Source organism: Thermobia domestica, chromosome 3 (assembly GCF_964235325.1).
Source record: "Thermobia domestica chromosome 3, izTheDome1.hap1.1, whole genome shotgun sequence".
Classification (NCBI taxonomy): Eukaryota; Metazoa; Arthropoda; class Insecta; order Zygentoma; family Lepismatidae; genus Thermobia; species Thermobia domestica.
In genome coordinates, this window is record NC_137456.1 from 45,954,460 (window position 1) to 45,976,571 (window position 22,112).

Below are 22,112 nucleotides of genomic sequence, written 5' to 3' on the forward strand. Positions count from 1 at the left end.
CAATGATATAGCATTCCCATGATGACAGTGATGCAGTGTTGCTATTTCATGCTGAGGGAGTGAAGTTCTGTGTATTTGTGTATGAGACAGAGAGGGTGATAATTGATCATGTAAAAGCAGAAATCGAAGTATGGCTTGTCATTTGTGGATCTCGGTTTTAAAACAGAAAAACTACTGAAACAACTGAAAGCATCAGATAAGATAAACCAACTTTCAGACTTGACTGTCGGAACTTTTTGCTGGGCACAATCAAGAAGATTGTTGAAGGAGTCCTTTGAAGTACAAATTGGTACGTGCTCTGTCAGCTTTGGACCCCAGGCTATAAAAGAACAATCCAGAACTTGCGCAGACTAGGATGAAACACATCTTACAAACTCTGCTGAGCATAACAGAATATCTGATTCTGTACCTGAGAAAGCAAAGTGTCAGTTTGTCTTTCTGTCTGTACTGAAAAATCAGAGGTCTCATGACTTAAGAGAATACGAAGAGAAGATGAGCAGGATCAGGTTAGATGATTTCTTTGTCAAGTTAATATACAAAAAACAAGAATATTCTCATTTGTAGAATGTTGTGAAACTGTTTAATTTCATCCCACGGCATTGTCTAAGTGGAGGGCGGGTTCTTAGTCAATATGACACTTAACTGTAGACACTTAAAACTAAATCGAAGATTCTCTGATAGCACAGAGGCGGATGCATGATGCAATTATGTACTATGAAGGTGTAGAATCTTTTCCTGTTGATCGAAGAATGCTTCTCTGTTTGTTTAGCTCGGAGACGCTATGACGAATACCTTAAAAACAGAAACGAATCAGAAGTGCAAAGGAAAGTAAAATCAAAGGTGAAAAAAAAAAGAAAAGAAAAAGAAAACAAAGAAAACTAAGTCCTAAAGTTAAGAAATTGGAAGCAAAGAAGAAACAAATGGAATTATGTTACAAACAAGAACAAGACGCTCAAATTCAAGAACTGAAAGCAAACAAAATTCTGTTTAAAAAACGCAAATGTGAGGAGTAATATGTCTCAGAGTTGTCAGCATTAAAACTGATAGTGAGCCACGATTGCTCAGTGATAGAGTGTTCACCTCTGGTTCATGAGGTCGCTGGTTCGATCCCAGCTTGCGCCAGGCGAACTTTATGATGAACGAACACCGTGTGCATGAATTTTTTCAGGATTCTCCCGTGTCCTCCCACTTTCTTCATTCCACCATTTCAATCATTTCTCATCATCATCATCTCCTTTAGCCTAGACGACATAACCTTGGAACGTAAAACTTAAAGGTTTCATTTCATTTCATATTAGGACTGATAGTAATTGGTCTCAGGGAGAGTTGGCAATATATTGACTGCTTGTTATATTGCTTTTTATCGTTTTTTCAAGAAAAAAATAAAAATGTCAAGGTATGTGTTACTGTATCATACATATAGTATTACATACTTATATGATAAATTTTGTGTAAATAACAATTACTCATATTGAACATAACAGATATGTAAATGCTAATTAAAGGAGTATGTGTTTGATGGGGATGGGGATGGAGGAGGGCGTTAAAAAAGTGTATGATAGAACTTGCCCCATATCTTTCCATTTATATTTAGGGATTTGTCAGGGAAAACAAAAATTTCTGTCAGGGAAAGTCAGGGAATTCGATCTTCACTTTTATGTGAGAACCCTGTGCATAAAACGTACAACTTGAATGCACTGACCATGGTTTCTTAACAGGACTAACATCATCATCATAGCTAACTGATTCAGGGAGTGTAGTTTGTCTTCTGCAGATACAAAATCATCATCCACACCAGAAAAGACTCCTTGTTATTATTATGTCAAAGCATTTAGGACACAGAAAGTCATCACTGAAAACACCTTGACTTTGAAACAGAATCCTGAATAAGCACTCTTGTTCCTAACCTGAAGAAAGTATTTCAAATTCAGCCATTTCAACAAAACTCCCTACAGCTTAGTTAATTAGCATGATTCTGACAAAAGCTCACAGATAATGTTGGACCTCAAATTCGGTGAACTGCTCTCTTTGTTTGCCTGTTGACAACTGAAATGTGAATTCATGTGTCCTTCCTTTTATATGCTAGACCAGGCACAATTATCTGGATGATTTTAGAAGATTCTGTTACATTGTGGAATAGTTTGGATGGTTCCACATTGTTCGAGAAACCCTTCCTAGTTGGAAGATTCTGGGTAAAGAGAATCCAGAAGAATATCATTTGACTAGTTCCAACTTTAATTTATCGTTTTTATTCCATCACATTGAGCATATTGGTCCGAGTGTGGATTTCTTACAAAACTATTGTGAAAAATTTCATAACAAAAGTGGCGTGTTCTCCTTTTCAGGATATATAGTACCCTTAGAGATATAGCTCTTGTAAAATTCTCAGAATTTTTGGGAGTGGTGTTTCTGAGGCAACAACAAAAAATAAATGAAATGCAGTCAAGACATTAGCCACAGAATTTAAAACATGAACATTGCTGAAAAAACCTGTTAAACTCAAAAAGTGGAAGTACTCCTTTTTAGGGAATGTACTGAATGGTGCTGATCAATAATAATAATAATAATAATAATAATAATAATAATAATAATAATAATAATAAACAAAAATGAAATTGAAATTTTTGAAAGAAAAAGCATTAAAAAATTGAAGGCTACAGCACAAGAGCTTATTATATTAAATTTGACACTTATTTCTGTACGGAGGGTATGATTTGAATCAGTAAAATTATTATCTTCCAAATAAAACAAGAAGCAACAAAATATATTGAATCGTTTCAGATATAGAGCATTTTAATATTTTGTCGGAATTCGCACGAGAGAAATGGCGCCCAAGCCTGTATCTCAGGCCAGGATTTTTTTTTTTTTTTTTTTTTTTTTTGGCAAAACAAATAATACGGGTACTTTGTTCTGCATTTTAACATCTGAGAGGATCAAGTTCAACCCTCCTACCTGAATTGATATGAACTATGCCTTAATAATTTTCTTTCAATATCTTTTCTTATGAAGTTAATGCGTTAATTAAACGAAAATACCATGAATAAGTGTGAAAACGTAAAATAAGTAGAAGTTCGTACGTATAGTCAGTGACCATTTTAGTAGAGAAGAGTTAATTGGTACTTATAATATACTTACTGTATATCATGTTGAAGAAACTTGTAGTAACCTACTTTTCATTGGAATACTACATTCATCTGAGAATGGAATAATGTTAGGATTAGGGGTCATTCTACCGAAAACTATTCATAGTGCTGCATGGCCATCTTTTAAAATTCTAATGTTTTGCTTGTATATTCTTACGTAGACAACGATATTATGTTAAAATTCGGATTCCCCCTACGTCCATTTCGGGCCATATTTTCAATGTGACATGTTCCAATTGAAGCGCTTGGAGGATAAAGGTGTTATGTTACATTTTCTGAAACGTTGCATTCTGGCGATTCATGCACGTCTTATATGTTAATCATGCTACGTAACACATTATGTAGTGAGTTCTCGTCTGAGTGCAGATATTTAGAAAGATGAAGGCGGTATGTTAACGGACAACATTGTGAAAGTCAATTTTCCCGTTATATTCAATTTGTTACATGACACCTTTATCCTCCAAGCGCTACAATTGTAAGGCGACTATATACTACCAACTAGACGATCTAGGTTTTATCCTCGATGAGGTCTGGAATAATTTTCTCAGTAGACCCCACATTCAAAATGAGGTTCAGTAGATCATCCATTCTTCCGTCCAATAAAAAAACATAGGTTAATGGGAAATAAGGATGACCGGAGTGTAGTGGTGACGTTCATAATTTTCTCGCTTTGCTGAAGTCATGGGAGATTTGGCATCGCTACTATCATGCGTGTAGTTGCACAAGAAACATAAAACCCGATTCATTATCAGTGTGCTGTCTGAGCTTGAGGTGTCGGAATATTATGTAGGTACTAGTGAAATGAATTCCGAAAGTGAAAGGTTATTGAGAAGGACATATCACGACTCTTTTTCACGCATATTTTTTGTACGACCGAATATTGAAGCAGCGTCGGGGAAACGTTTAAAATGTAGGTACACTCATGTCCAAAATTATTGTCGCATGTCTATAAATATGTTGTTGTAGGAATATGATTGGATAACAAATTCGCCCTTTATTTCTTATAATGTTAGTATGTGAATAATTGGCAAAGACATGTATGTGGAAAATTTCATGTCAAAAGAGCAGTAAATAAGAACAATAAAACGAAAATAAAATTTTCTTGTCTATTTAGCAACATTTTATTTTACTCATTATAATTTTCGTATTTATAATTCTTTTCCTACGAAATTTACCTCAAATATACATTTTCCGATTATACATATAGTATCAGTATTAAAGGTATCCTGCAAAATCATTATCAAATTATATTCTTACAAGAAGACAGTTATAGATATGCGACAATCATTTTGGACATGAGTGTACATTCGACAACAGAAAAAATTAATTCCAACTTACCAGTGAAAGTCCTCTAGATGCTTCGCGGTGTTCGTCGACTGACAGGCAAGGAGAATCCACGACCCAAACATAACATGACCCTGAGATTAAATCTTGCGCAGTCTACTGTCCACAACTACCTCAGATGTGATATTACTGAACATAGGCGGACTTCCGTAAACTGAGGAAGGATATTTGGTGGGGGTATAGGGTTAAACCTGAAGATCGTTGCCACATTGGATAATGCCTGTATTTATCTCAGACTAGTGTTAACATTCAGTTAATTATATGCCATGACACCTCTCATGGGAGATTGTAATTGTCTCTGGCTAAGGTTACGAGGGTACGTAGGGTGGATTAAAACTCGAAAGTGAATACTGCATACTTTCAGGAATCCAGTGTATTGGAAGGACACCTCTCGTTTGTATACGGACCAAACAAGAACCATGTGCGGATCCTTATGGACGAAGCGTCCACACATCCCCTCGGTTTTTATCATGACACGGAGTTGGAAATGGGAATCCGTGTTTATTCCCTTTTATTACTTTCCTATCAAAAACTGATGATCCCATCCTAATTGATTTCTGCGCATTTGGAATGTTAAAAGGACGTCTATAACATCGCCCTCACTACCTATGGAAAACTTGCATGGAGGAATGAGATTGAATTTCTATGCTTGTGCTTCAGCGCAGTTTGTCTCAATGGGAAGTTAGATGTCGGGTCATAATCCATAATGATGGTTGTACAATTGAACACAACCGGTGTGATTGCACGGCTTTTCGTAGGGTAAGTGCACTTTGAAAATCGGTCAGATAGAAACCAGACAATCTTCGGTTTCATTGAGAACTCCTAATAAAACTGCTTACATAACAAGTAAACAGAGCATAAAACTTGTATTCGGTATTCTGTCTTCATCAGTACTTTAGATATTTTCATATACCGGTAATGCAAAATTATGTTTAGGATTTTGCACTTACAAAAATATATTGCATGCGTCGTACCATCTCGCGTGTCGTTGACGGTATTGTTGAGATGCTGTTACTCAAGAATTTGCAAGTCTAAACGTCTTAACATTTGATTTTTCCCCCACCCGTTTCCGTGTCTCCGTGTAAAAGAATTTTATCAGTGTGGAACATATTTCACCATTACTTCGTGCTGTTTGATTACTTGGTCAATGTAAACTTCGGTGAAGGAACGTAGCGAAATAGAGATTTAGAACATCCATTAGTCATCATGCAATAGACTTTATGCTGTCTCTCAAGCAGTAGCCATTGAAATTGGATGGCTTAATTGTTCAGATCGATACGAAGTGTAACAGATATGAATTTAAAGAAGGTTACATGTGTGCAAGTAAGAGTCTATGTAAATGAGGAAGTTATCGGTAATATACATAAGTTCTTGTCAGGGTAGGCAGAATCTCATCTCAAGTTCTGCCCAAAGCTTTGTAGTATGCTCTGATTATATTTACAATATCAGCTTGTGCTTACTCAACGGTTATTCTAAAAGTGATGTCTGGCAAGTTGAGTAATTTCTTGCTAGCTTACTTTACAAGAGTTTAAAGCAAGCGCCGTGAGAAGTGGCTAGTTTTCTTCGTATAATCAGTATATGAACTTGGATTTTAATTTATCGAGCGTGGTGTAACAACGCAAAGCTCGGTGGAAAGCATCGAGCTTCATCCGAGCTGCTGTGTGTATCATCTCTTATGGGTTCAAGCATTTCGAAGTCTGGGTGAGAGGATATGTATTTAACAGTACTGTACTCCACGAGTATTTTAAAAGTTTAATAAACACTCCGTGCGATCACTTTAGTGCATTTTAGTTGTGGTGTATAACATGTTGAATTTGTATTGTATAAACCATATATTCGTATGTTAAATATTCAAATAAATATGGGTAGGTGACATGCATATTAGAGAACCTACTTGTGGCTTATTGGGACCCTAGATAAGTTCTGTTTTGATATACAGTTCATGTCTTGATAAATTATAGCGTTCTTAACCCTTCCCTCCTTTTTTGGTTTGTATTTTTTAGTTTTAATATTTTCGACCTCGAAGGTTGGAGCGCGAGCTGTTCCGAAATTAAAACTTCAACAATACAGAGATAGCGTTTAGTCATATTTTCTATAAAGGTACTTTCGAACGAATGGTCATTTTAGATTTATAATATAACTAATAGTTCTGGAAAGAACTAAAAGGTGGTTAATAAGACGGAAAAGATGTTAGTCGACGAAAATTGTTAGATAGTTCATAATACTTCTAGCGTAAGCTTCTGTGGCAACTGTACACTAAATAGGTGACCACTCTTTGTCTGTGACAGTTCGTTAAAGTACGCAAGCAAGTCACGTTTGACTAAGTAAGGTTGTTAGCTATTTTCAAATGTATATAAATGCGTGTCATGTTTTTTGGCCTTAGCATTTAAACACTTGTTTATGGATTTCACAAATTTTTGCATATTAGATAATCTAGTGATGGTTGTATAATTTAACTGCGTATAAATTTCCATCTATTTTACATGTATTGTTTGTTGATTGATGGAGTGTTGGTTTAGTGGGTACGTCAGCAACGAGACAGTTTGCCTTTCTCTTCGCTATAGGCCAATAACCTTAATTTGTAGCTTAAGGAAGGATTGCCAAGTTTAACGTAAGAACGAGTAAAATTAAGCCCATAATAGTGTGAAGATTAGAAGAATAAATAGCACAGAGAAAGTAAAATGAAAATATCAGTACTGAAAAACTGAAGACAATCAAAGGAAATATAAAATAACTAGATATGACACAAAAAATTCAGAGAGCATTGCCTAGTTTGGTATAAAAAGTAGAAAACAACCAGTTAAAACGTCATCAACAGGCATTATTGAATGCAAATATTCTTTGTCAGTCGGTAACTTGTTTGTTTATGACAGATTATTGTATTTGTATTTTTCTACAAACGTAATATTTAAAATCTTATAAAATGCTAATACGCAAAAAATGGATTGACGTACTAAGTTGACCAAAAGTATTTTCAAGTGACGAAAGTTCAAGGCGGAGAAAAAAAAAAAAAATAGTATCCGAATATAGACCACTCCCTTGAAATTCGAGGAAGAAAAGTCCATTAGATTCCGAAAAAATAGTGATTTTATTGTACCTTAAAAAGAAGTGCTTTTTATTTTCGAACTGTGAATGTTATAACAATTCTTTTAGAAGGTGGCATTGATTGACAAAGAAGAGAAGAAACCAAAAACTGTAGACCCGTCAACGACGTGTCAGGAGAGCTGGTACTGAAAGGTTTAGAATGTTCTGCCAGGGCAGGGGGCAGTTAAGTCGCAGAGCCCACTCTTGAGAATCTTCCATCGTGTACTTATTCTACGCCTGAAAACAGAAATAACCAACGAATGACCGTGTGGAGATAGTATAATTCTTAGCGTAGAAAAGCAAGTGAATATTTGGGTGAAATGAAGGGCAAAATACTGCTTTGAAATTGCTTTGGTAGACGAATTATTTGAATACTTATCAAGGAGTCGGCCAGAAACTCAAACTGAACGAAAATTTTATGGCAAATTTGTGGTTGCGTTTCAGGGAATACAGTAAAGGCTTTGGTTCGTATACGTATACTTTCTTCTTACCAGAAGTTGTCTTTTGAAAACCAATGGAAAATTCAGATGGGAAGTTCAGAAAACACTTTTGATGTGATCAGGCAAGTTAGGGAAAGATATTAAAATATAGTTTTATGCTTTTTGTTCTGCCAATCGGCACATCTAATAGAGGACCGATAATGAAAATAGTTTCATTTGATTAGGGCAGAGTAAACGTAATGAAAAGCCATTTGTTAGAATGATTTCAGAGCTTGAAATCCATTGTCCATTTCCCGATATAAAGACAATAAAAGTTTCAAGGTGAAATAAATTTGATCTCAGAAGTTTCTAGCAAAGAAATAAACACCTTTTAGTAAATATAATGATAGTAAAGTATTTTAGGTTGAAACTATGTAAGAAATAATTTCATTCGTGTTTCAAATGTTGATCTTTGTGCAGAGAAATTTGGGTAATGTTTCAGCTAAGTTTATATTATGGTCGCGAGATAGACTCCAGAAAACTTTACAAGTCACTGCTCTTTCTTCGTGTGTAATCTTGAGTATGATCAGTTGCGTCGAACATCCTGCAGGTGATTGTGCATTTTTCGACGCTGTATTTAAAAGACGGAATTTACTTTACTCGAAGTCTGTTGTTCTAGGTTTATTCATACTATTAGGAAAATTGATGCATCAGTGTTCCATTATTGCTGACTCAGAACTTTTCAGCGAAGAACTTTTGATGATGTACTTGACAGAAATAATAGTGTACTTTCGGTGAAGTGGAAGGACAGCTGAAGTATAGGGCAGCACATCTCTATGGCCTATGGAACTTGAAGGTTCAATGCCGCACTCACAAAAACTCTACATTTTACTTCTGTCTTTAGCCAATTGGATCTAATTTGTACTTCGTATTCTATTTCTGCCAGAGCCAACTTAATATTGTCCTCCCATCTGTGCCTATGTCTTCCTAATAGTCTTTTATTGTAGTGCGTTTAAACTTCGAAGGCGTTCTGGTTTCTTCATTCTGGCTACGTGACCTGCCCAGAACTTGATGATCCTAACAATGTTCGGTAAACGGTATAAATTATGCAGTTCCTCGTTATGAAGTTTCCGCTATTTCCCATTCCCGTCAATCTTAGGTCCGATATATTCGTCTCACAATCTTGTTTTCAAATACTTTCAGTCTGCGTTCTTCCCTCAGAGTGAGCGGTCACGCTTTGCGACCATACAGCATGCTTATCGTTTTACATACAGACATGTTCAAATTATTAGATTCAACATTGAGTTTCTGAATATTTTACTGTTCTTGCAATATTACGTGAAAAAATACGCTCGAACTTAGTCCAAATTAATACTTTGTAACTCTGTCCTTTTAAGTGGGTGTGGCATATGCTTTTCAATATCAATAAAACAAGTGCGTACGTAACATTCAAATATAATTACTATAAAGTGTGTATATCCAAATTAGAAAAAAAAAAAAAAAAAAAAAAATAGAATACTTACAAGAAAATGATCTCTCACACAAAGATTAATATTTCTTATGAAATCCCTTATTCTTTATTAAGTCTTTTATCCTTTGTAGCATCCTGTGTACGAGTTTAGCACATTTTGCCTTCACTTCAACATCATGATACCACAAATTGTTGATTTCCTTGATCAGTTGAAGTTTGGTTTCAATGTGTTTCTCTAGCTTTTCTTTCATGAAGCTCCAAAAGTTTTCAGTCGTGTTCAAATGAGGACTAGTGCCTGGCCACGGAAGAACACTAATTTTGTTGTTCTCGAAGAATTTTGTCACAGCTTTGGCCCGGTGGCATGGGGCTCCATCATGCATAAAGATGAATTGTACGTCATCAAAGCAGAGTGCAGCCTGGGAAAGCAGTTCTTGAAGAACTTGTAGGTATTGGTCGTGTTTCATTGTCCTCTGTACTGTATAGTCTTCCAGGCCCGAAGACAGAGATCACACCCCAGACCATTCTGAAGTAGGATGCTTTACGGATTATTAGACATTCCAACTGGAATTCCTCCCAGGTCAACGTCGCACATATTGTGAACATTCATCAGACACAAAGATACATGATTCATCACTGAAACACACTATTCTCCAATCGTCAGCAGTCCAATATTCTAGGCCTCGTGCCTATTCGAGGCGCTTCTTTGCCATGATTGGAATAGACTAATTTCTATTTTCTTTCTTGACCGTGTGCTTTTATTTCCTCGGCACAAAGAATCCTTCGAACACTTTCAGACGAAGTGTGTGCACCATACGTAGCCATTTTTATGTTTAAGTCTCTGGAAGTTGCGTTTCTGTTTCCCAGAGCCAATCTTTTTAGTTTTCTGATACCTCTTAGCGATAGCTTTGGTTTTCGTCCACACTTCCCAACCCTATTTTGGCTCTTGTTTATTTCAACAGAGATTCTACTCACAGATTTTTGTTCTATCCAAATTCTACTAGCAATGTATTGCCGTGTATATCTTATTTCCACCAGAAGTATTTTGTTAACTTCCATTTTACGCGGAGAAAGGTCTTTTGCTTTTCCCATTATGCTGCAATTACAGGACTACACAGAATAAAAGATTGATACATGAAACATGTCACGATCATTTTAAACTGGCTCATTCGAACTGTTGAACGCTTTGAATGTCGTTAACTTCTTACAACAGCAACCACAACACTTCAGACTGTAACTTGTTGATAGGAACCACAATAGCTATCTACAACTGAAACATCACTTTCAGAACGTCTCCCTTCAGTAATACCATCTGCTGTTCAACGGTGATATCACCACTTCAGCTGTATAGTAAACAAATGAAGGATCCCATATTGGTGGTTTAACCATTAAATTAAATGTTCTAGAACTTTGAAATTAGGACTTCTACATCATTTGCATTCTACATCTTTGCATTTTTCGAGCGTGAGTAATAATTTGAACACGTCTGTATTTTAAACTTGTAATTCTCCAACAGAATTCGTGAAAACAGAGTTTGGATTGAATAATAACACGAATTTCCTGCATCATTCGTAATTTTAATTTCTTCGTGGACATTGTTTTGGTCTGTCAGGGTTGATCCTAGATATTTGAAAGTGTCCATTTTGTCGGAAGTATTATTTGGGATTGTAACGTATTTAAAAGGTAATACGGTTTATAATTTGCAACATCATTTGTTTAAAATTTTGACGTTTGCCTTTGGAGTCGCTGAAATTCCGGTAAATTTAAAAGAAGCAGTTGGTGGCTTCCGTGAGTATAATCGGAAAATGAAAGTGTCGGGCATACTATTTCTACTAAAATCTTTTGTAGTCATAATTGCAATATCTTCTAGTGAATGTGAAAGAGAATTCTCGTAGACGAATCTTGTGGTGGTAACTTCATATAGGCCATCAGCTTGTAAGGACAACTGCATTGATGTCATCAGGGTAGTAGGGCTACCTCTCACACACAGTTTAAGTAGCAAATATGGGACTCATGGCTGCTCCGAGGTCGTCATTCTGCCATTGATGTCAAAAGCAAGAAGCAATTTGGAGACGACGAAGGTATGTTGGAGAACATGTTAAGAAGTGGGGAAGTTGCTGTAATAACATATTGATGGAGAACACCGACACGTTTTCTTCCAGAAAGAGCATTGCTCATCAGGCGGAACGATTAAGTCTAGTCATAAGATAGTGCAAAGCAGAAGGACGACGACCTGTATTCAAGCAACGGTATGTCCTTAAGTCGTACACTGAGTAGATTGGAAGTGTGGATGACTGGCTAGGAGGGATGTACTCAGTATAGAGTGATCGATGTGATCACACTGAACTCATGGATAATTTGTTCAACAATCCATGAAACAAAAGTAGTTTCGCTGACTAGTCATTGTCAAATAGCTGTTCCGTACGTGAAATTGCGTGTTTGCTATCGCTCAGTGCGTGAATCCCATATGTGATCATCCAAAGAATTCAATGCTGTGCATGCGGTAACTAAGCTCACTTGAAGTGAAGAAAGGAATCAGCAGAGAAGATTGCAAGGTAGTAATTGCAGGTCAGAACCAGCTATGTCTTAATGAAAAGCTAACATGGCATTTATACTAAAATTTAATAATAATCACAATTATAATTCAGTGAGGAACTGATCTGTACAGTATTATTAGGAAGGGAGCTGAACCCAGAGGAGCTGGGAAAAATATTAAAATGTGCTGTAATGCTGGTAGCTGGAATCTTAAAGGAGACCGATTATGTAAATTATCTCATTTGATAATACGCGCACAGTACTAGTGTCACTAATTTCTGTGTGAATGGTGCTTTACCTAGAGAAAAGATGTATGCTTGAAAGATTAAGTAAAAAATATTGATAGGAATTAAAAGAAGTATTTTAATAGTCCGTAGTAGCTGATCTCACTTTTGGTGGGTGGTATCCCTAATTAGATCCCAATCCATTTGCATGTATTTTCTCGAAGTTTTCCCGTTTTAACCCACTGTCTTCATCCCACTAGTTCTTCCATTATCATTATTAATTTCTTTCATTAAACACTAGTTCATACGCGGACTGCATAAAGCGCGCTAGCTTTTGGCTAATAAAAACAAATGCAAATGGCGGTAAGAAACTAGTATCAGAAATTCAATTTGATTTCAGATACAGTAAAAACTCGAGAGTTTTGTTTGCATAGTAAGATGGTATTAATGTATTCTTCGTCAGCGATCAGATTTTGCATATAGAGATGTAAAATTGCGAACGAATTTATCAGATATGTTTAATTTTACGAAAATTCTCAAAAGTGGTCTCTTATATTAGTATTCTCGAAGTAAAACCTAGCTAATCATTTTCTTGCAACTCAAAACTGTAGAAAAATAGTTAGACCCATCTTCGAGATAAAAGTTTTATATGCATTTTCAGAAGAAAGCTCTTATCTACGGTATCCTAACAAAGATGATATTTATTTCCTCATAAACACCCAGCCGTACGCAGTCAAGTAAGACCGCTATTTCAGCCCGAAAGTCGACCCATAGAAACGTCGAAGTGATTGTACATGTAAGAGAGGGGTGCGGGAGAAAAGGGGAAGGTTACAAAGAATTTGATATTGAAAGTTTTCGGTCGATATCATTTTCTATTATGACCGCATAGATTTTCTTTATTTTGAACTCTATAGTACGCAAGTATCAAACAAAACAAATGGCTGTGGGCAGCGTATTGACGCGTCGGCTCCTATCGTCATTATTCCTTGCTTTCTAGACTGAGTACACTATCTCGTAATTTAGGTAACTCTCCAACGATGTTACGATCTTCTTTCCCATCCAAAATCAAACACCAATGTCCTTTCCGAGATCGAGACCACAGCTTACGTGTAAGTTAGCCCAAAGCAAGCTGTAGGACACAACTAGGACTGAACACAGTTGGACGTGAACTTGTGAGTCCTAGATTTTACTTTTCATATTCTTATTCTAATATGGTTTAATGTATCCAAATACCTGAACTTGTGTAAAACTGACCCGGCTCTTCCAAGGAAAGTGAGTTTCATGCTTGAAAAGTGCCCGTTCTCACGGGAAAAATAATGTTCATGTAAGATTTTGAAAGTAAAGAAATACATGAAATATACAAGATATTTCAAAACAACACCGACAACGTTTGGGAAGTGATTCCTGACACCAAGATAAGACAAAAAGTATAGACCAACCTGGGTGCACAAATGCTTCCTTTCGGAGTTACAGGGTGCCGAAAACATAAGATCCATAGTTCCAATACTATGGGACCTATTGTAGTCGGGTCAAGACTTCACTTAAGTAAAATGTGCCCTATCCAAATATCCAAGTCTCACAATCCTGTAGTACTTCCGCAAGTTTTTATGGAGGTAGTGAGTACTTGAGTTTAATTGCTCGTAGCCAAATTCCCTCTATAAAAATTGCGGAAATACCACAGGGTTGTGAGACTTGCATATTTGGATAGGGCATATATTAGTTCCTAAGTGAAGTCTTGGCCCTACTAAATAGGTCCCATAGTATTGGAGCTATGGACCTTTAAAGTTCATTTTTACATGTTTACCGCAGCCTATAACTCCGAAACGAAGCATTTGTGCCCCCAGGTTGGTCTATACTTTTTGTCTTATTTTGGTGTTAGGAATCACCTCTCAAAACGTTGTCGGTGTCATTTTGAAACACCTGTATAAGGGCAAGCAATGTCTTCGGATTGCCCCAATCGATTTTCGGGTCAGTAACCTAAACGAGAGTGTGGGTTGTCTACCTCACAGGTTCACTACAAACACATGCTATAAAGTTTGACTCCACCTAAATCCACCTCTAATCAGAAATCGAAAATACAGCTTACGCTTTTAGATCTGGCGAAGGTATATCTGTACACATTTGGTGGCTGTAGATGACTTCTTTTTATGCAAAAATTTGATGATAAACGCACATATTTTTTTACTTATTAGTATAAAGTATACCTTGAAGTGTTATCGCGTGGCCTAACTGATAAGCCTTTCAGGATAGAGAATCAGTGACGCAACTGGGGAGTGAACGGGGCTTGTGCCCCGGGCGCCTGATTTGGAGGGCGCAAAATTGGGCAAATATTTGACGGAACGTTTTGGTTTGATTGGTCAGGGAAGCGCCAGGGCAAGTTTATGCCCCGAGCGACAACTAGCGTAGTTTTCTGCTGTAGAGATTGACAGGCTAGGACAAGAAATTTTGCATAATTTCGTAGGACTAGAATTCGGTGTTTTAGTTTTCTGGATATTTTTTTTAAAAAGGTTGAAAGTACTTCTTGAGTTGTGCTGAGAAAACTATTTTGGTTGCTTTTATAAAATGAATAAATAAATAAAAAAAATAATTACTTTTAATTTTGCATGCACCAAGTTGCATTGTTAAAAAAGGAATTTACAAATCAGCATAACAAAGACTGGCAAACAATAAAAATAGCTTAGAAAGTGAAATCAGAATACCAATAAGCGAAGCAGAAAGCACTTATTTCATGGCGTTGTGATTATTTGGGTCAGTGTGTATGTAAACAGGAGCCTAAGATTAGAAGCTAAACTCATGGAATAATTAAATAGAATATGTATTTCTATTGCATCCATTATAAGCTAATAGTGATTTCATATTTGGATTGGCGCGAAGTGGCAAGTGTTTGCGATTGGTATGCTAGTCACCCGAGAGGACTGGTTGTTTTTCTCGCCTGGTGGATGTTGGACTGTGAGGCACCAATAAGAAGGAAGGTGTTGGCCTTGTACAGGGTGGAGCTAACCTAGTTGGCCAAGGATGCCTTCGGAGCGCTTTAGTCTGTCGCAGACGCTTGCACAGTCTTCATGTACATGTTACAGTGTGTCGATGTGGATGCACTATAGCATGAAGTGCACCTATATCATTTCTTGGAGTCGGGAAATTATTGTAAATTCACAAAAATTGGTGAAAAGAAGGTGAATTAAAAAAAGCGTGGAATTGGATTTTTATATGGATTTTTAAAACACATGGCAAACACGCTTTGTATAGGTATAGTGATTTTTTTTCTTTTTAGTGTGTCATTTTAATGTGAGAAAGTGGAGTGAAAGTGGTTATTTGAAAGTTGCTATTTGGTTCTTATATGTGTCTCATAACGTGAATAAATTAAAATGCTGCCGGTTTTTAAATTGTGAACGGTGTATTATGTGTCTTTATAGTGTTATTCCAAAATATTATCTTTTTCAAGTGTTACTTAGTTCGCAAAATAAAGTTTCTATGGTGAATTAAATTAATAATCAAAATGCTTGTCCGTGTTACGTAATATGTCTGAATAGTTGTGTGCTGCGGAAGTAGGTAAGTAGAATACAAGTATTGCAAGCTTAACGTTTTAAGTAATTAAAAAAAAAGAGGAAAAACTGGCTTGTTAATTACCCTCTTCCGCTCCTAAGTACCCGCACTGTGCGGAACTTTTGCGACTCGTTTTGTATTCTAGAAGTTAATAATAATGGTTGCAAGGAATGTTTAATGATTGCAGGTGGATAGCGGTTCAGATCCCGTGCTAAAATGTGAATTTTATCACCGGTTTCACTAACAATCATTAAAAAGTAACATCTCATTAAATACTGTGTAACGTTTTGTTTCCTAAAAGAAGTTATCCTTTCATAACTTCGATGTCACTGATCATAATGGATCATTCATTTAACTAAAGTATTTGGAATGTTACCGAACCATTAAGGATATTTAATGGACTTGTGCAGCCGATGGTTAGTTACTTATAAGAGATTTGGTTAAATTGTATAAACTACATGGCTGCTAAATACTAAGCGAACTGCTAAATCGCATTATTATTATTATTATTATTATTATTATTATTATTATTGGTGGCTCAGTGGTAGGGCTTTCACCTCTAGTGCATTGAATCTTTGGCTCGATCCCAGCCCGCGCCAAGTGAGCTTTGTGGTGGACAAACACCGTGTGCATTGATTTTCTCGGGGTTCTCCCATTTCCTCCCACTTGCTTCATTCATTACTCATCAGTCTTCTTTAGTCTGACCGGCATAACCATGGGACATAGTAGTAGTAGTAGTAATATATAGTTTCTAAATACTACTACTAGAGGTTAGTTCCGTCGAGTGGTTAGTTCAGATGAAGGCCCAGAAAGATGATAACTTATTCGCATTCGAGAAAGATTGTTTCGTGTCATTTTAGGATTTTAAAATAAAAGTAAAATGTCGTTACTAGAAAGCGGAAAAATGTAAATGGCTTACACATACAAGATATATTTGAAAACTTATACGTGATTTGGCTAGTTAAACAACATTAAATTGTAGGTTCTGTCGTGGATGTGTATTTGTACTCAAAAATGTGTGATTAAAAACCGCAATGAGAGAGAGAGAGAGAGAGAGAGTGAAAGAGAGAAAAGTGATTTGAACTATCCTGTAAGGTCGTGGGTTTAATCTTTTGCACTCTTTTTAACTTGGATTAGAAACTAAGTAAGGTTAGGGGCCTTCTTTGTCCCTGCTGTGTGTTGTTACAGACGATGGAAGAAGTTAAGACCTGTTTATAACGTGTAGGAAGTTAAAATTTATAACTAAATCAACTACTTTCATATTGCATTAAACATTGGCATTACTGACATTCAAAGCGAATTTTTAAGATTCAGATTCGGCAAATGCACTATAATAGGGTATTCACTTGTTTTCCACTTCGTTTTATATTTGTTTAAGTATATCAATTAAGTACAACAGCGAAAAGTATATCAATTAAAAGTAGGGCTTTTGTAATAATCAAATAAACTTCTGTTTCTGGGCTATAAGAGAAGACCGCGGAATGACTTCTTTCATATATATATATATTTCTTTGTCGTCTGGTTATTCACACACAAAGAATAATAGGCGGGATGGGGAAATGTTATGAGATTCATAATGTAATAATGGTGTAAAGCGGAACGCGTTTAACATGCCATTTTTAGCCCCTCCCCCTACAGCAGATGTAGTACTGTTTGGTTTGAACTAAGCAAGCATGTTCTTGTGAATTCACAAAGAAGTTGTAGTTTGCTGCTGTTTAAAATAAAGACTGTTTTAGATTTGTTCATTCCAATTATTATGTGTAGATTTCGTTTCTATCAATCTCGTTAACTGTTCGCGTTGCTTTGCTGTGTAGTTTTTTTTTTTTTTTTTTTTTTTTTTTTTTTTTTTTTTTAATTGTGATAATTAGTATTTGGAAATTCTAAATCTAGTGGAACATGCGCCTTATGGTCCGCTCTCTATTAACCTAAGAGAACATAACAGCCAAAGATGGAGCACGCGCGCGCACAGACACACATACAAAGCTTGATAGTTTCACAGTAAAATCAAGCACAAAATGAGAGACTTAAAACAAAATAACGTAGTTGGAAATATAATAAGACAGTGTTGTTTAAGTTATATTACAATATACCTTTTTTTAAATGATTTTTGTATCTCTGTACCATAATATGCTATCTGAGCAGAGTTTTGTACTCGAAACGGGACAATCCCAATTAAGAAGGACGTATGACTCCCTACCTCCATATACTGATATTTAGAAATCATGGCTAACTGTAGTCAACATAACTTTATAATTAATAGAAGCAGATTTATTTAAAACAGAATGTTTGGTCACAAAAATTACTCGTTAATAATAATAATAATAATAATAATAATAATAATAATAATAGTATTAAAGTTGGATCTGGACGGGGAATCGGACCCGGGACTTCGTGTATCAAAGACATGCGGGCTAACAGCTAGACCAACCAGACTGAAATAACAGTAAATTAGGACAGTTTATACAAGTATAATAGATACATGTAGAGTATTCCTATCGTATATTATTTAAAATATTTGTTTCAACTCCAGTCAATATTATTATTATTTGAAGATCCGACTAGGAAACTGGTACCTAAACCTTTCATAAATTAACTTAACTGTATGATAAGAGTTTTACTGACGAGTTTGCTTTTTGAGTCCATCGAAACGGTATCAGGTGCAAATATAGTGAGCTATTAGAAATGAAGCATTCTTCTTTATAGGTCATTCGCATGTATTTGGATGGTAATTACTTTTGAATAATAAAAACAACTACTAGAAAGCTGGTAGATTTTCAGGGTAACATGTATTTGAAATGACTGGTATTGCATAAAATTTTTGTTTAGTCTTGCGCAAAGCAATTAAGCAATGGTTTAATATTATTATTATTATTATTTTAAAAGTAACTTTTCCTTGTCATATACCAGAGAAAAACTGACATTTACTCTTAACGTAAATAAACACTACAATTGTGACATGTGTGCATAATACCGCACAGAAAAGCGGTGTGAGACTAATGCATGTTTTAACTTAAATGGAAAATGTTTTGTAAGTTCTTTCTAGATGTTTTTTGTTTAGTCTACTCAAATGTCCATGCCCTCAGATTAATTCGAAAATAACTTTATATGGATTATCTTAAACAGTTGCTTTAACCTCTCAAGGCTGCTTAAGTTTCCTTTCAGTCGAAGAATACTGCTATTTTGGACTACCTCAGTCAGCGGTTGATAACTACTGTCTAGTAATAGTATCAATACTATGAACTCCCAGTAAATCAAAATAGTATTCTTGAGTTCATTCGTGGCTAAGCGGTTAGCGTACGCAATGGCGTGGGAGACTCTGTGGTTCGGATTCCACGTTAACCAGTAGGTCCACGTCTCATATAGCCTCGCTGCTGAAAGGGACGCTAAACTAAAATCAACTCAGCTCGATTCCACGTTAATCAGTAGGTCCACGTTTCATATAGCCTCGGTGCTGAAAGGAGCGTTAAACTGAAAATCAACTCCAAATAGTGTTCAATATAAGAATTTTTCTTAATGGTAACAATTAAATTTGTTGAGATATTAATTTTTTTATTTAAAAAAAATGATAGAGTATTTGGGTGGCACATTCGCCTTCGGTCTCTCCCCCCCCTCTCTTTTTTTTGTTCTGTTCCCGTGTTTCTGTATTTTGTATCTATTTTAATTGTAAAATCTTTACGATATCTGAGTCTTTGCAAGGCTTTTTAAATATCTGTTCTACATCGTCAGCATTGTTCTTGTTGTAAGGCCACTCGTAATGCGGATGTAATTTCAGACAATTTAATTTTTACTTGATTTTTAACAGTAACTCATCTGACATTCAGGTAGTCTAATTGAATAGATAGGTGGTAATACTTTGTGGTTGTTTAATGTCCAAGATTCTGATTTTGTTGTTGAATCCTACATTGATAACAAACAGTTTTAGATAAGAAAAGTTGTTTTCATATGTACGGGAACAAACTAGAACTTTGATCACCTCTGGCGACTTCTGTTGTTTTCCTAATCCAGGACAAACGTTGAGCTGATAAAGACTTATGTCCAATCAGAAAAATGTGTTTTTATGTGCGCTGTAGTGAAGTCAGACATTTCCTCGTACAATGCCCAAATTGTTTAATAACATACATTGATGTAGTTGCTAGAAGATTCCAACAAAATGAATCATTAACAAGGTTCACTAACCGATACAGGATTAAATGCGTCATTCTAAGTATTAGAAATCGGAACGAGCGTCCATCATTATTTATTATTGTTTAATTGAGATTTAGTCATCTGACTTAGACATAAACCAATAGTTCATGTAAAAACTCTTGAAAAAGAGAGTCGTAAGTATTTTGCTCTGCCTTAAAGAGTTAAATTTATCCGTCGTCGGTGTACAGTTTGCAAGACCTGCGCCTTTGGCATGGGAGACCCGGGTTCGATTCCCGGCGGAGCTAGTGTGGTTCGGATTCCACGGTAATCAGTAGGTCAACGTCTCATATAGCCTCGTTGCTGAAAGTGACTCAAAATCAATTCAATCGTCGTCGAAGTTTCACTGTCATACTTGACGTTATTTTTAAGATTAAAGTCAAGGAAATAATTTGCTAGGGATAGAACAGTGGGAAAATTTTTGTGTGCTCTATTCGACAACCCTTTGTTTTTCTAAACTACAATACGAGAAAATGTTCTTCCGATTATGATAAATCGAGATAAAAAATATCTGATTTTGAAGTTTCATGTTTCCTGCAAACCCAAAAATTGGATGTTCATTCGTTTCGTCCTGATGTATATATGTGCGCCTTGAAGTCATGCCATTCAGCGTATCCTTACTAAATTTTAAACCTAAAATTTCCTTATAAGGTTCTTCAGGAGAACTGTTTTCGAATTTTCTGTGTATTTTCCTAAATAAGAATATAGTTTATCGGATAATCAAAATACGATTTTCTAGAAAATGGCCGTATTTAATAAATCAATTTTCCTCAATGGTAGAGCGCTCACAACTGGTGTGTTAGATCCCTGGTTCGATCCCAGCTTCTGTTAGGTTGCCAATTAGTTGGGACTAGGTGTTTGCTATTGAATAATCGGACAAGGTGTTAAGAAATTGTGAAAACAAATGAAGGGCGTAACTAGTGTAACTATGTAATATAAATAATGTGTAAATGTGTTTAGGTTGGGATGGAGCCATAAGTGGCTGAAGTTATTTGTAGATTGGATATAAGCCTTAGGTGGCTGAGTTTGTTGTATAATTATCAAAGTTAGTTGAAGTGTAGTTATCTCTGAACCTTAGTGGTTGTAAAGTGTATGTTAATTACCCAGAGATATACAGGTGCATTAAAAAGTTGAAGTAATCAGAAAGTTGCTTTGACATTCATTGGGAATTACAGTAGTTTAGAAGGTTAATTAAAAATAAATACCTTGCACTAATTTTTGACTATCTAACAGCTTCATGGTGAACAAATAGCGTATGCGTGTATTTTGTTGGGGTTCTCCCGTTTCATCCCACTGTCTTCATTTCATTCATTATCACCACCACCGTCTCTCTCAGCTTCAGAGGATAATCGTAGAACGCTAAACGAGAAGTTACTAATTATCGTACAATATGACGTAAGTAGTCTTTCATAAATAAATCAACAAGAGAAAGAGTTTACTCTGTAGTTTTTCTTTTTTTTTCTTTTTTTTTTTTTTTGACACTTCCTCATAAACTGATCAAGCAGTCTTTCGTTCGAGAGCTCCTTCGTGGCTAAGCGGTTAGCGTACACGCCTTTGACATGGGAAATCCGGGTTCGATTCCCGGCGGGAGCTCGTGGTTTGGATTCTACATTAATCAGTAGGTTCATGTCGCATATAGCCTCGCTGCTGAACGGGACGTTAAACTCAAAATCAACTCAAGTCAAGCAGTCTTGTGCGTATTTTGTGAATATGTATTTAATTATCAGCCCTTATAATATGGCACGTCATTTTCCTTGGCAAAAGCTGAAAGAGGAAATTTATTATTGATGAGCCATACATGCCTAAAAAAAAGTACTTTGGATTCTGTCCATGCGTTCGTTCATAAAGACTTAAGCGTTTACCTTGAATGTATCGAGACCGAAATTTAAAACCATTTTAATAAGATTCTACAGGGAGTGTTTCCAATTTTCGTTCCACGTCAAAATATTCGGGAAGTTTTACTGAAAAATGAAAAACGAAAACCGCTATTTCCTCAAAAACTATTTTATGTTCATATCTCTTCAAACCATATTAAAACATAATGGATTCCGTCCCTCCTTTCAAAAAATAACCAGAAAAATTAATTCATATAAAATGAAATACATTTCTAGCTTTACGTATCACGATTGTGGACTCTAGACTAAAAGGGACGGATACATAACGAAGAGGG

The 22,112-nt window shown here is 35.9% G+C and overlaps 1 protein-coding gene across 2 annotated transcripts in view; it reads left to right on the plus strand.

The window, feature by feature from the left end:
• crc (bZIP transcription factor crc) overlaps positions 1 to 22,112 on the plus strand; it is a 47,701-nt gene that overhangs the window by 14,698 nt on the left and 10,891 nt on the right. The window contains exon 1 of one of the 2 annotated variants that reach the window (XM_081750761.1): positions 15,261 to 15,463. The exons of the other annotated variant lie outside the window; for it this stretch is intronic. Within the exon in view, the coding sequence (XP_081606887.1) occupies positions 15,442 to 15,463 (22 nt within the window). The 5' untranslated portion in view covers positions 15,261 to 15,441. Of the gene's footprint in view, positions 1 to 15,260; positions 15,464 to 22,112 lie in introns of those variants that run through there. 2 annotated transcript variants of the gene reach the window in all.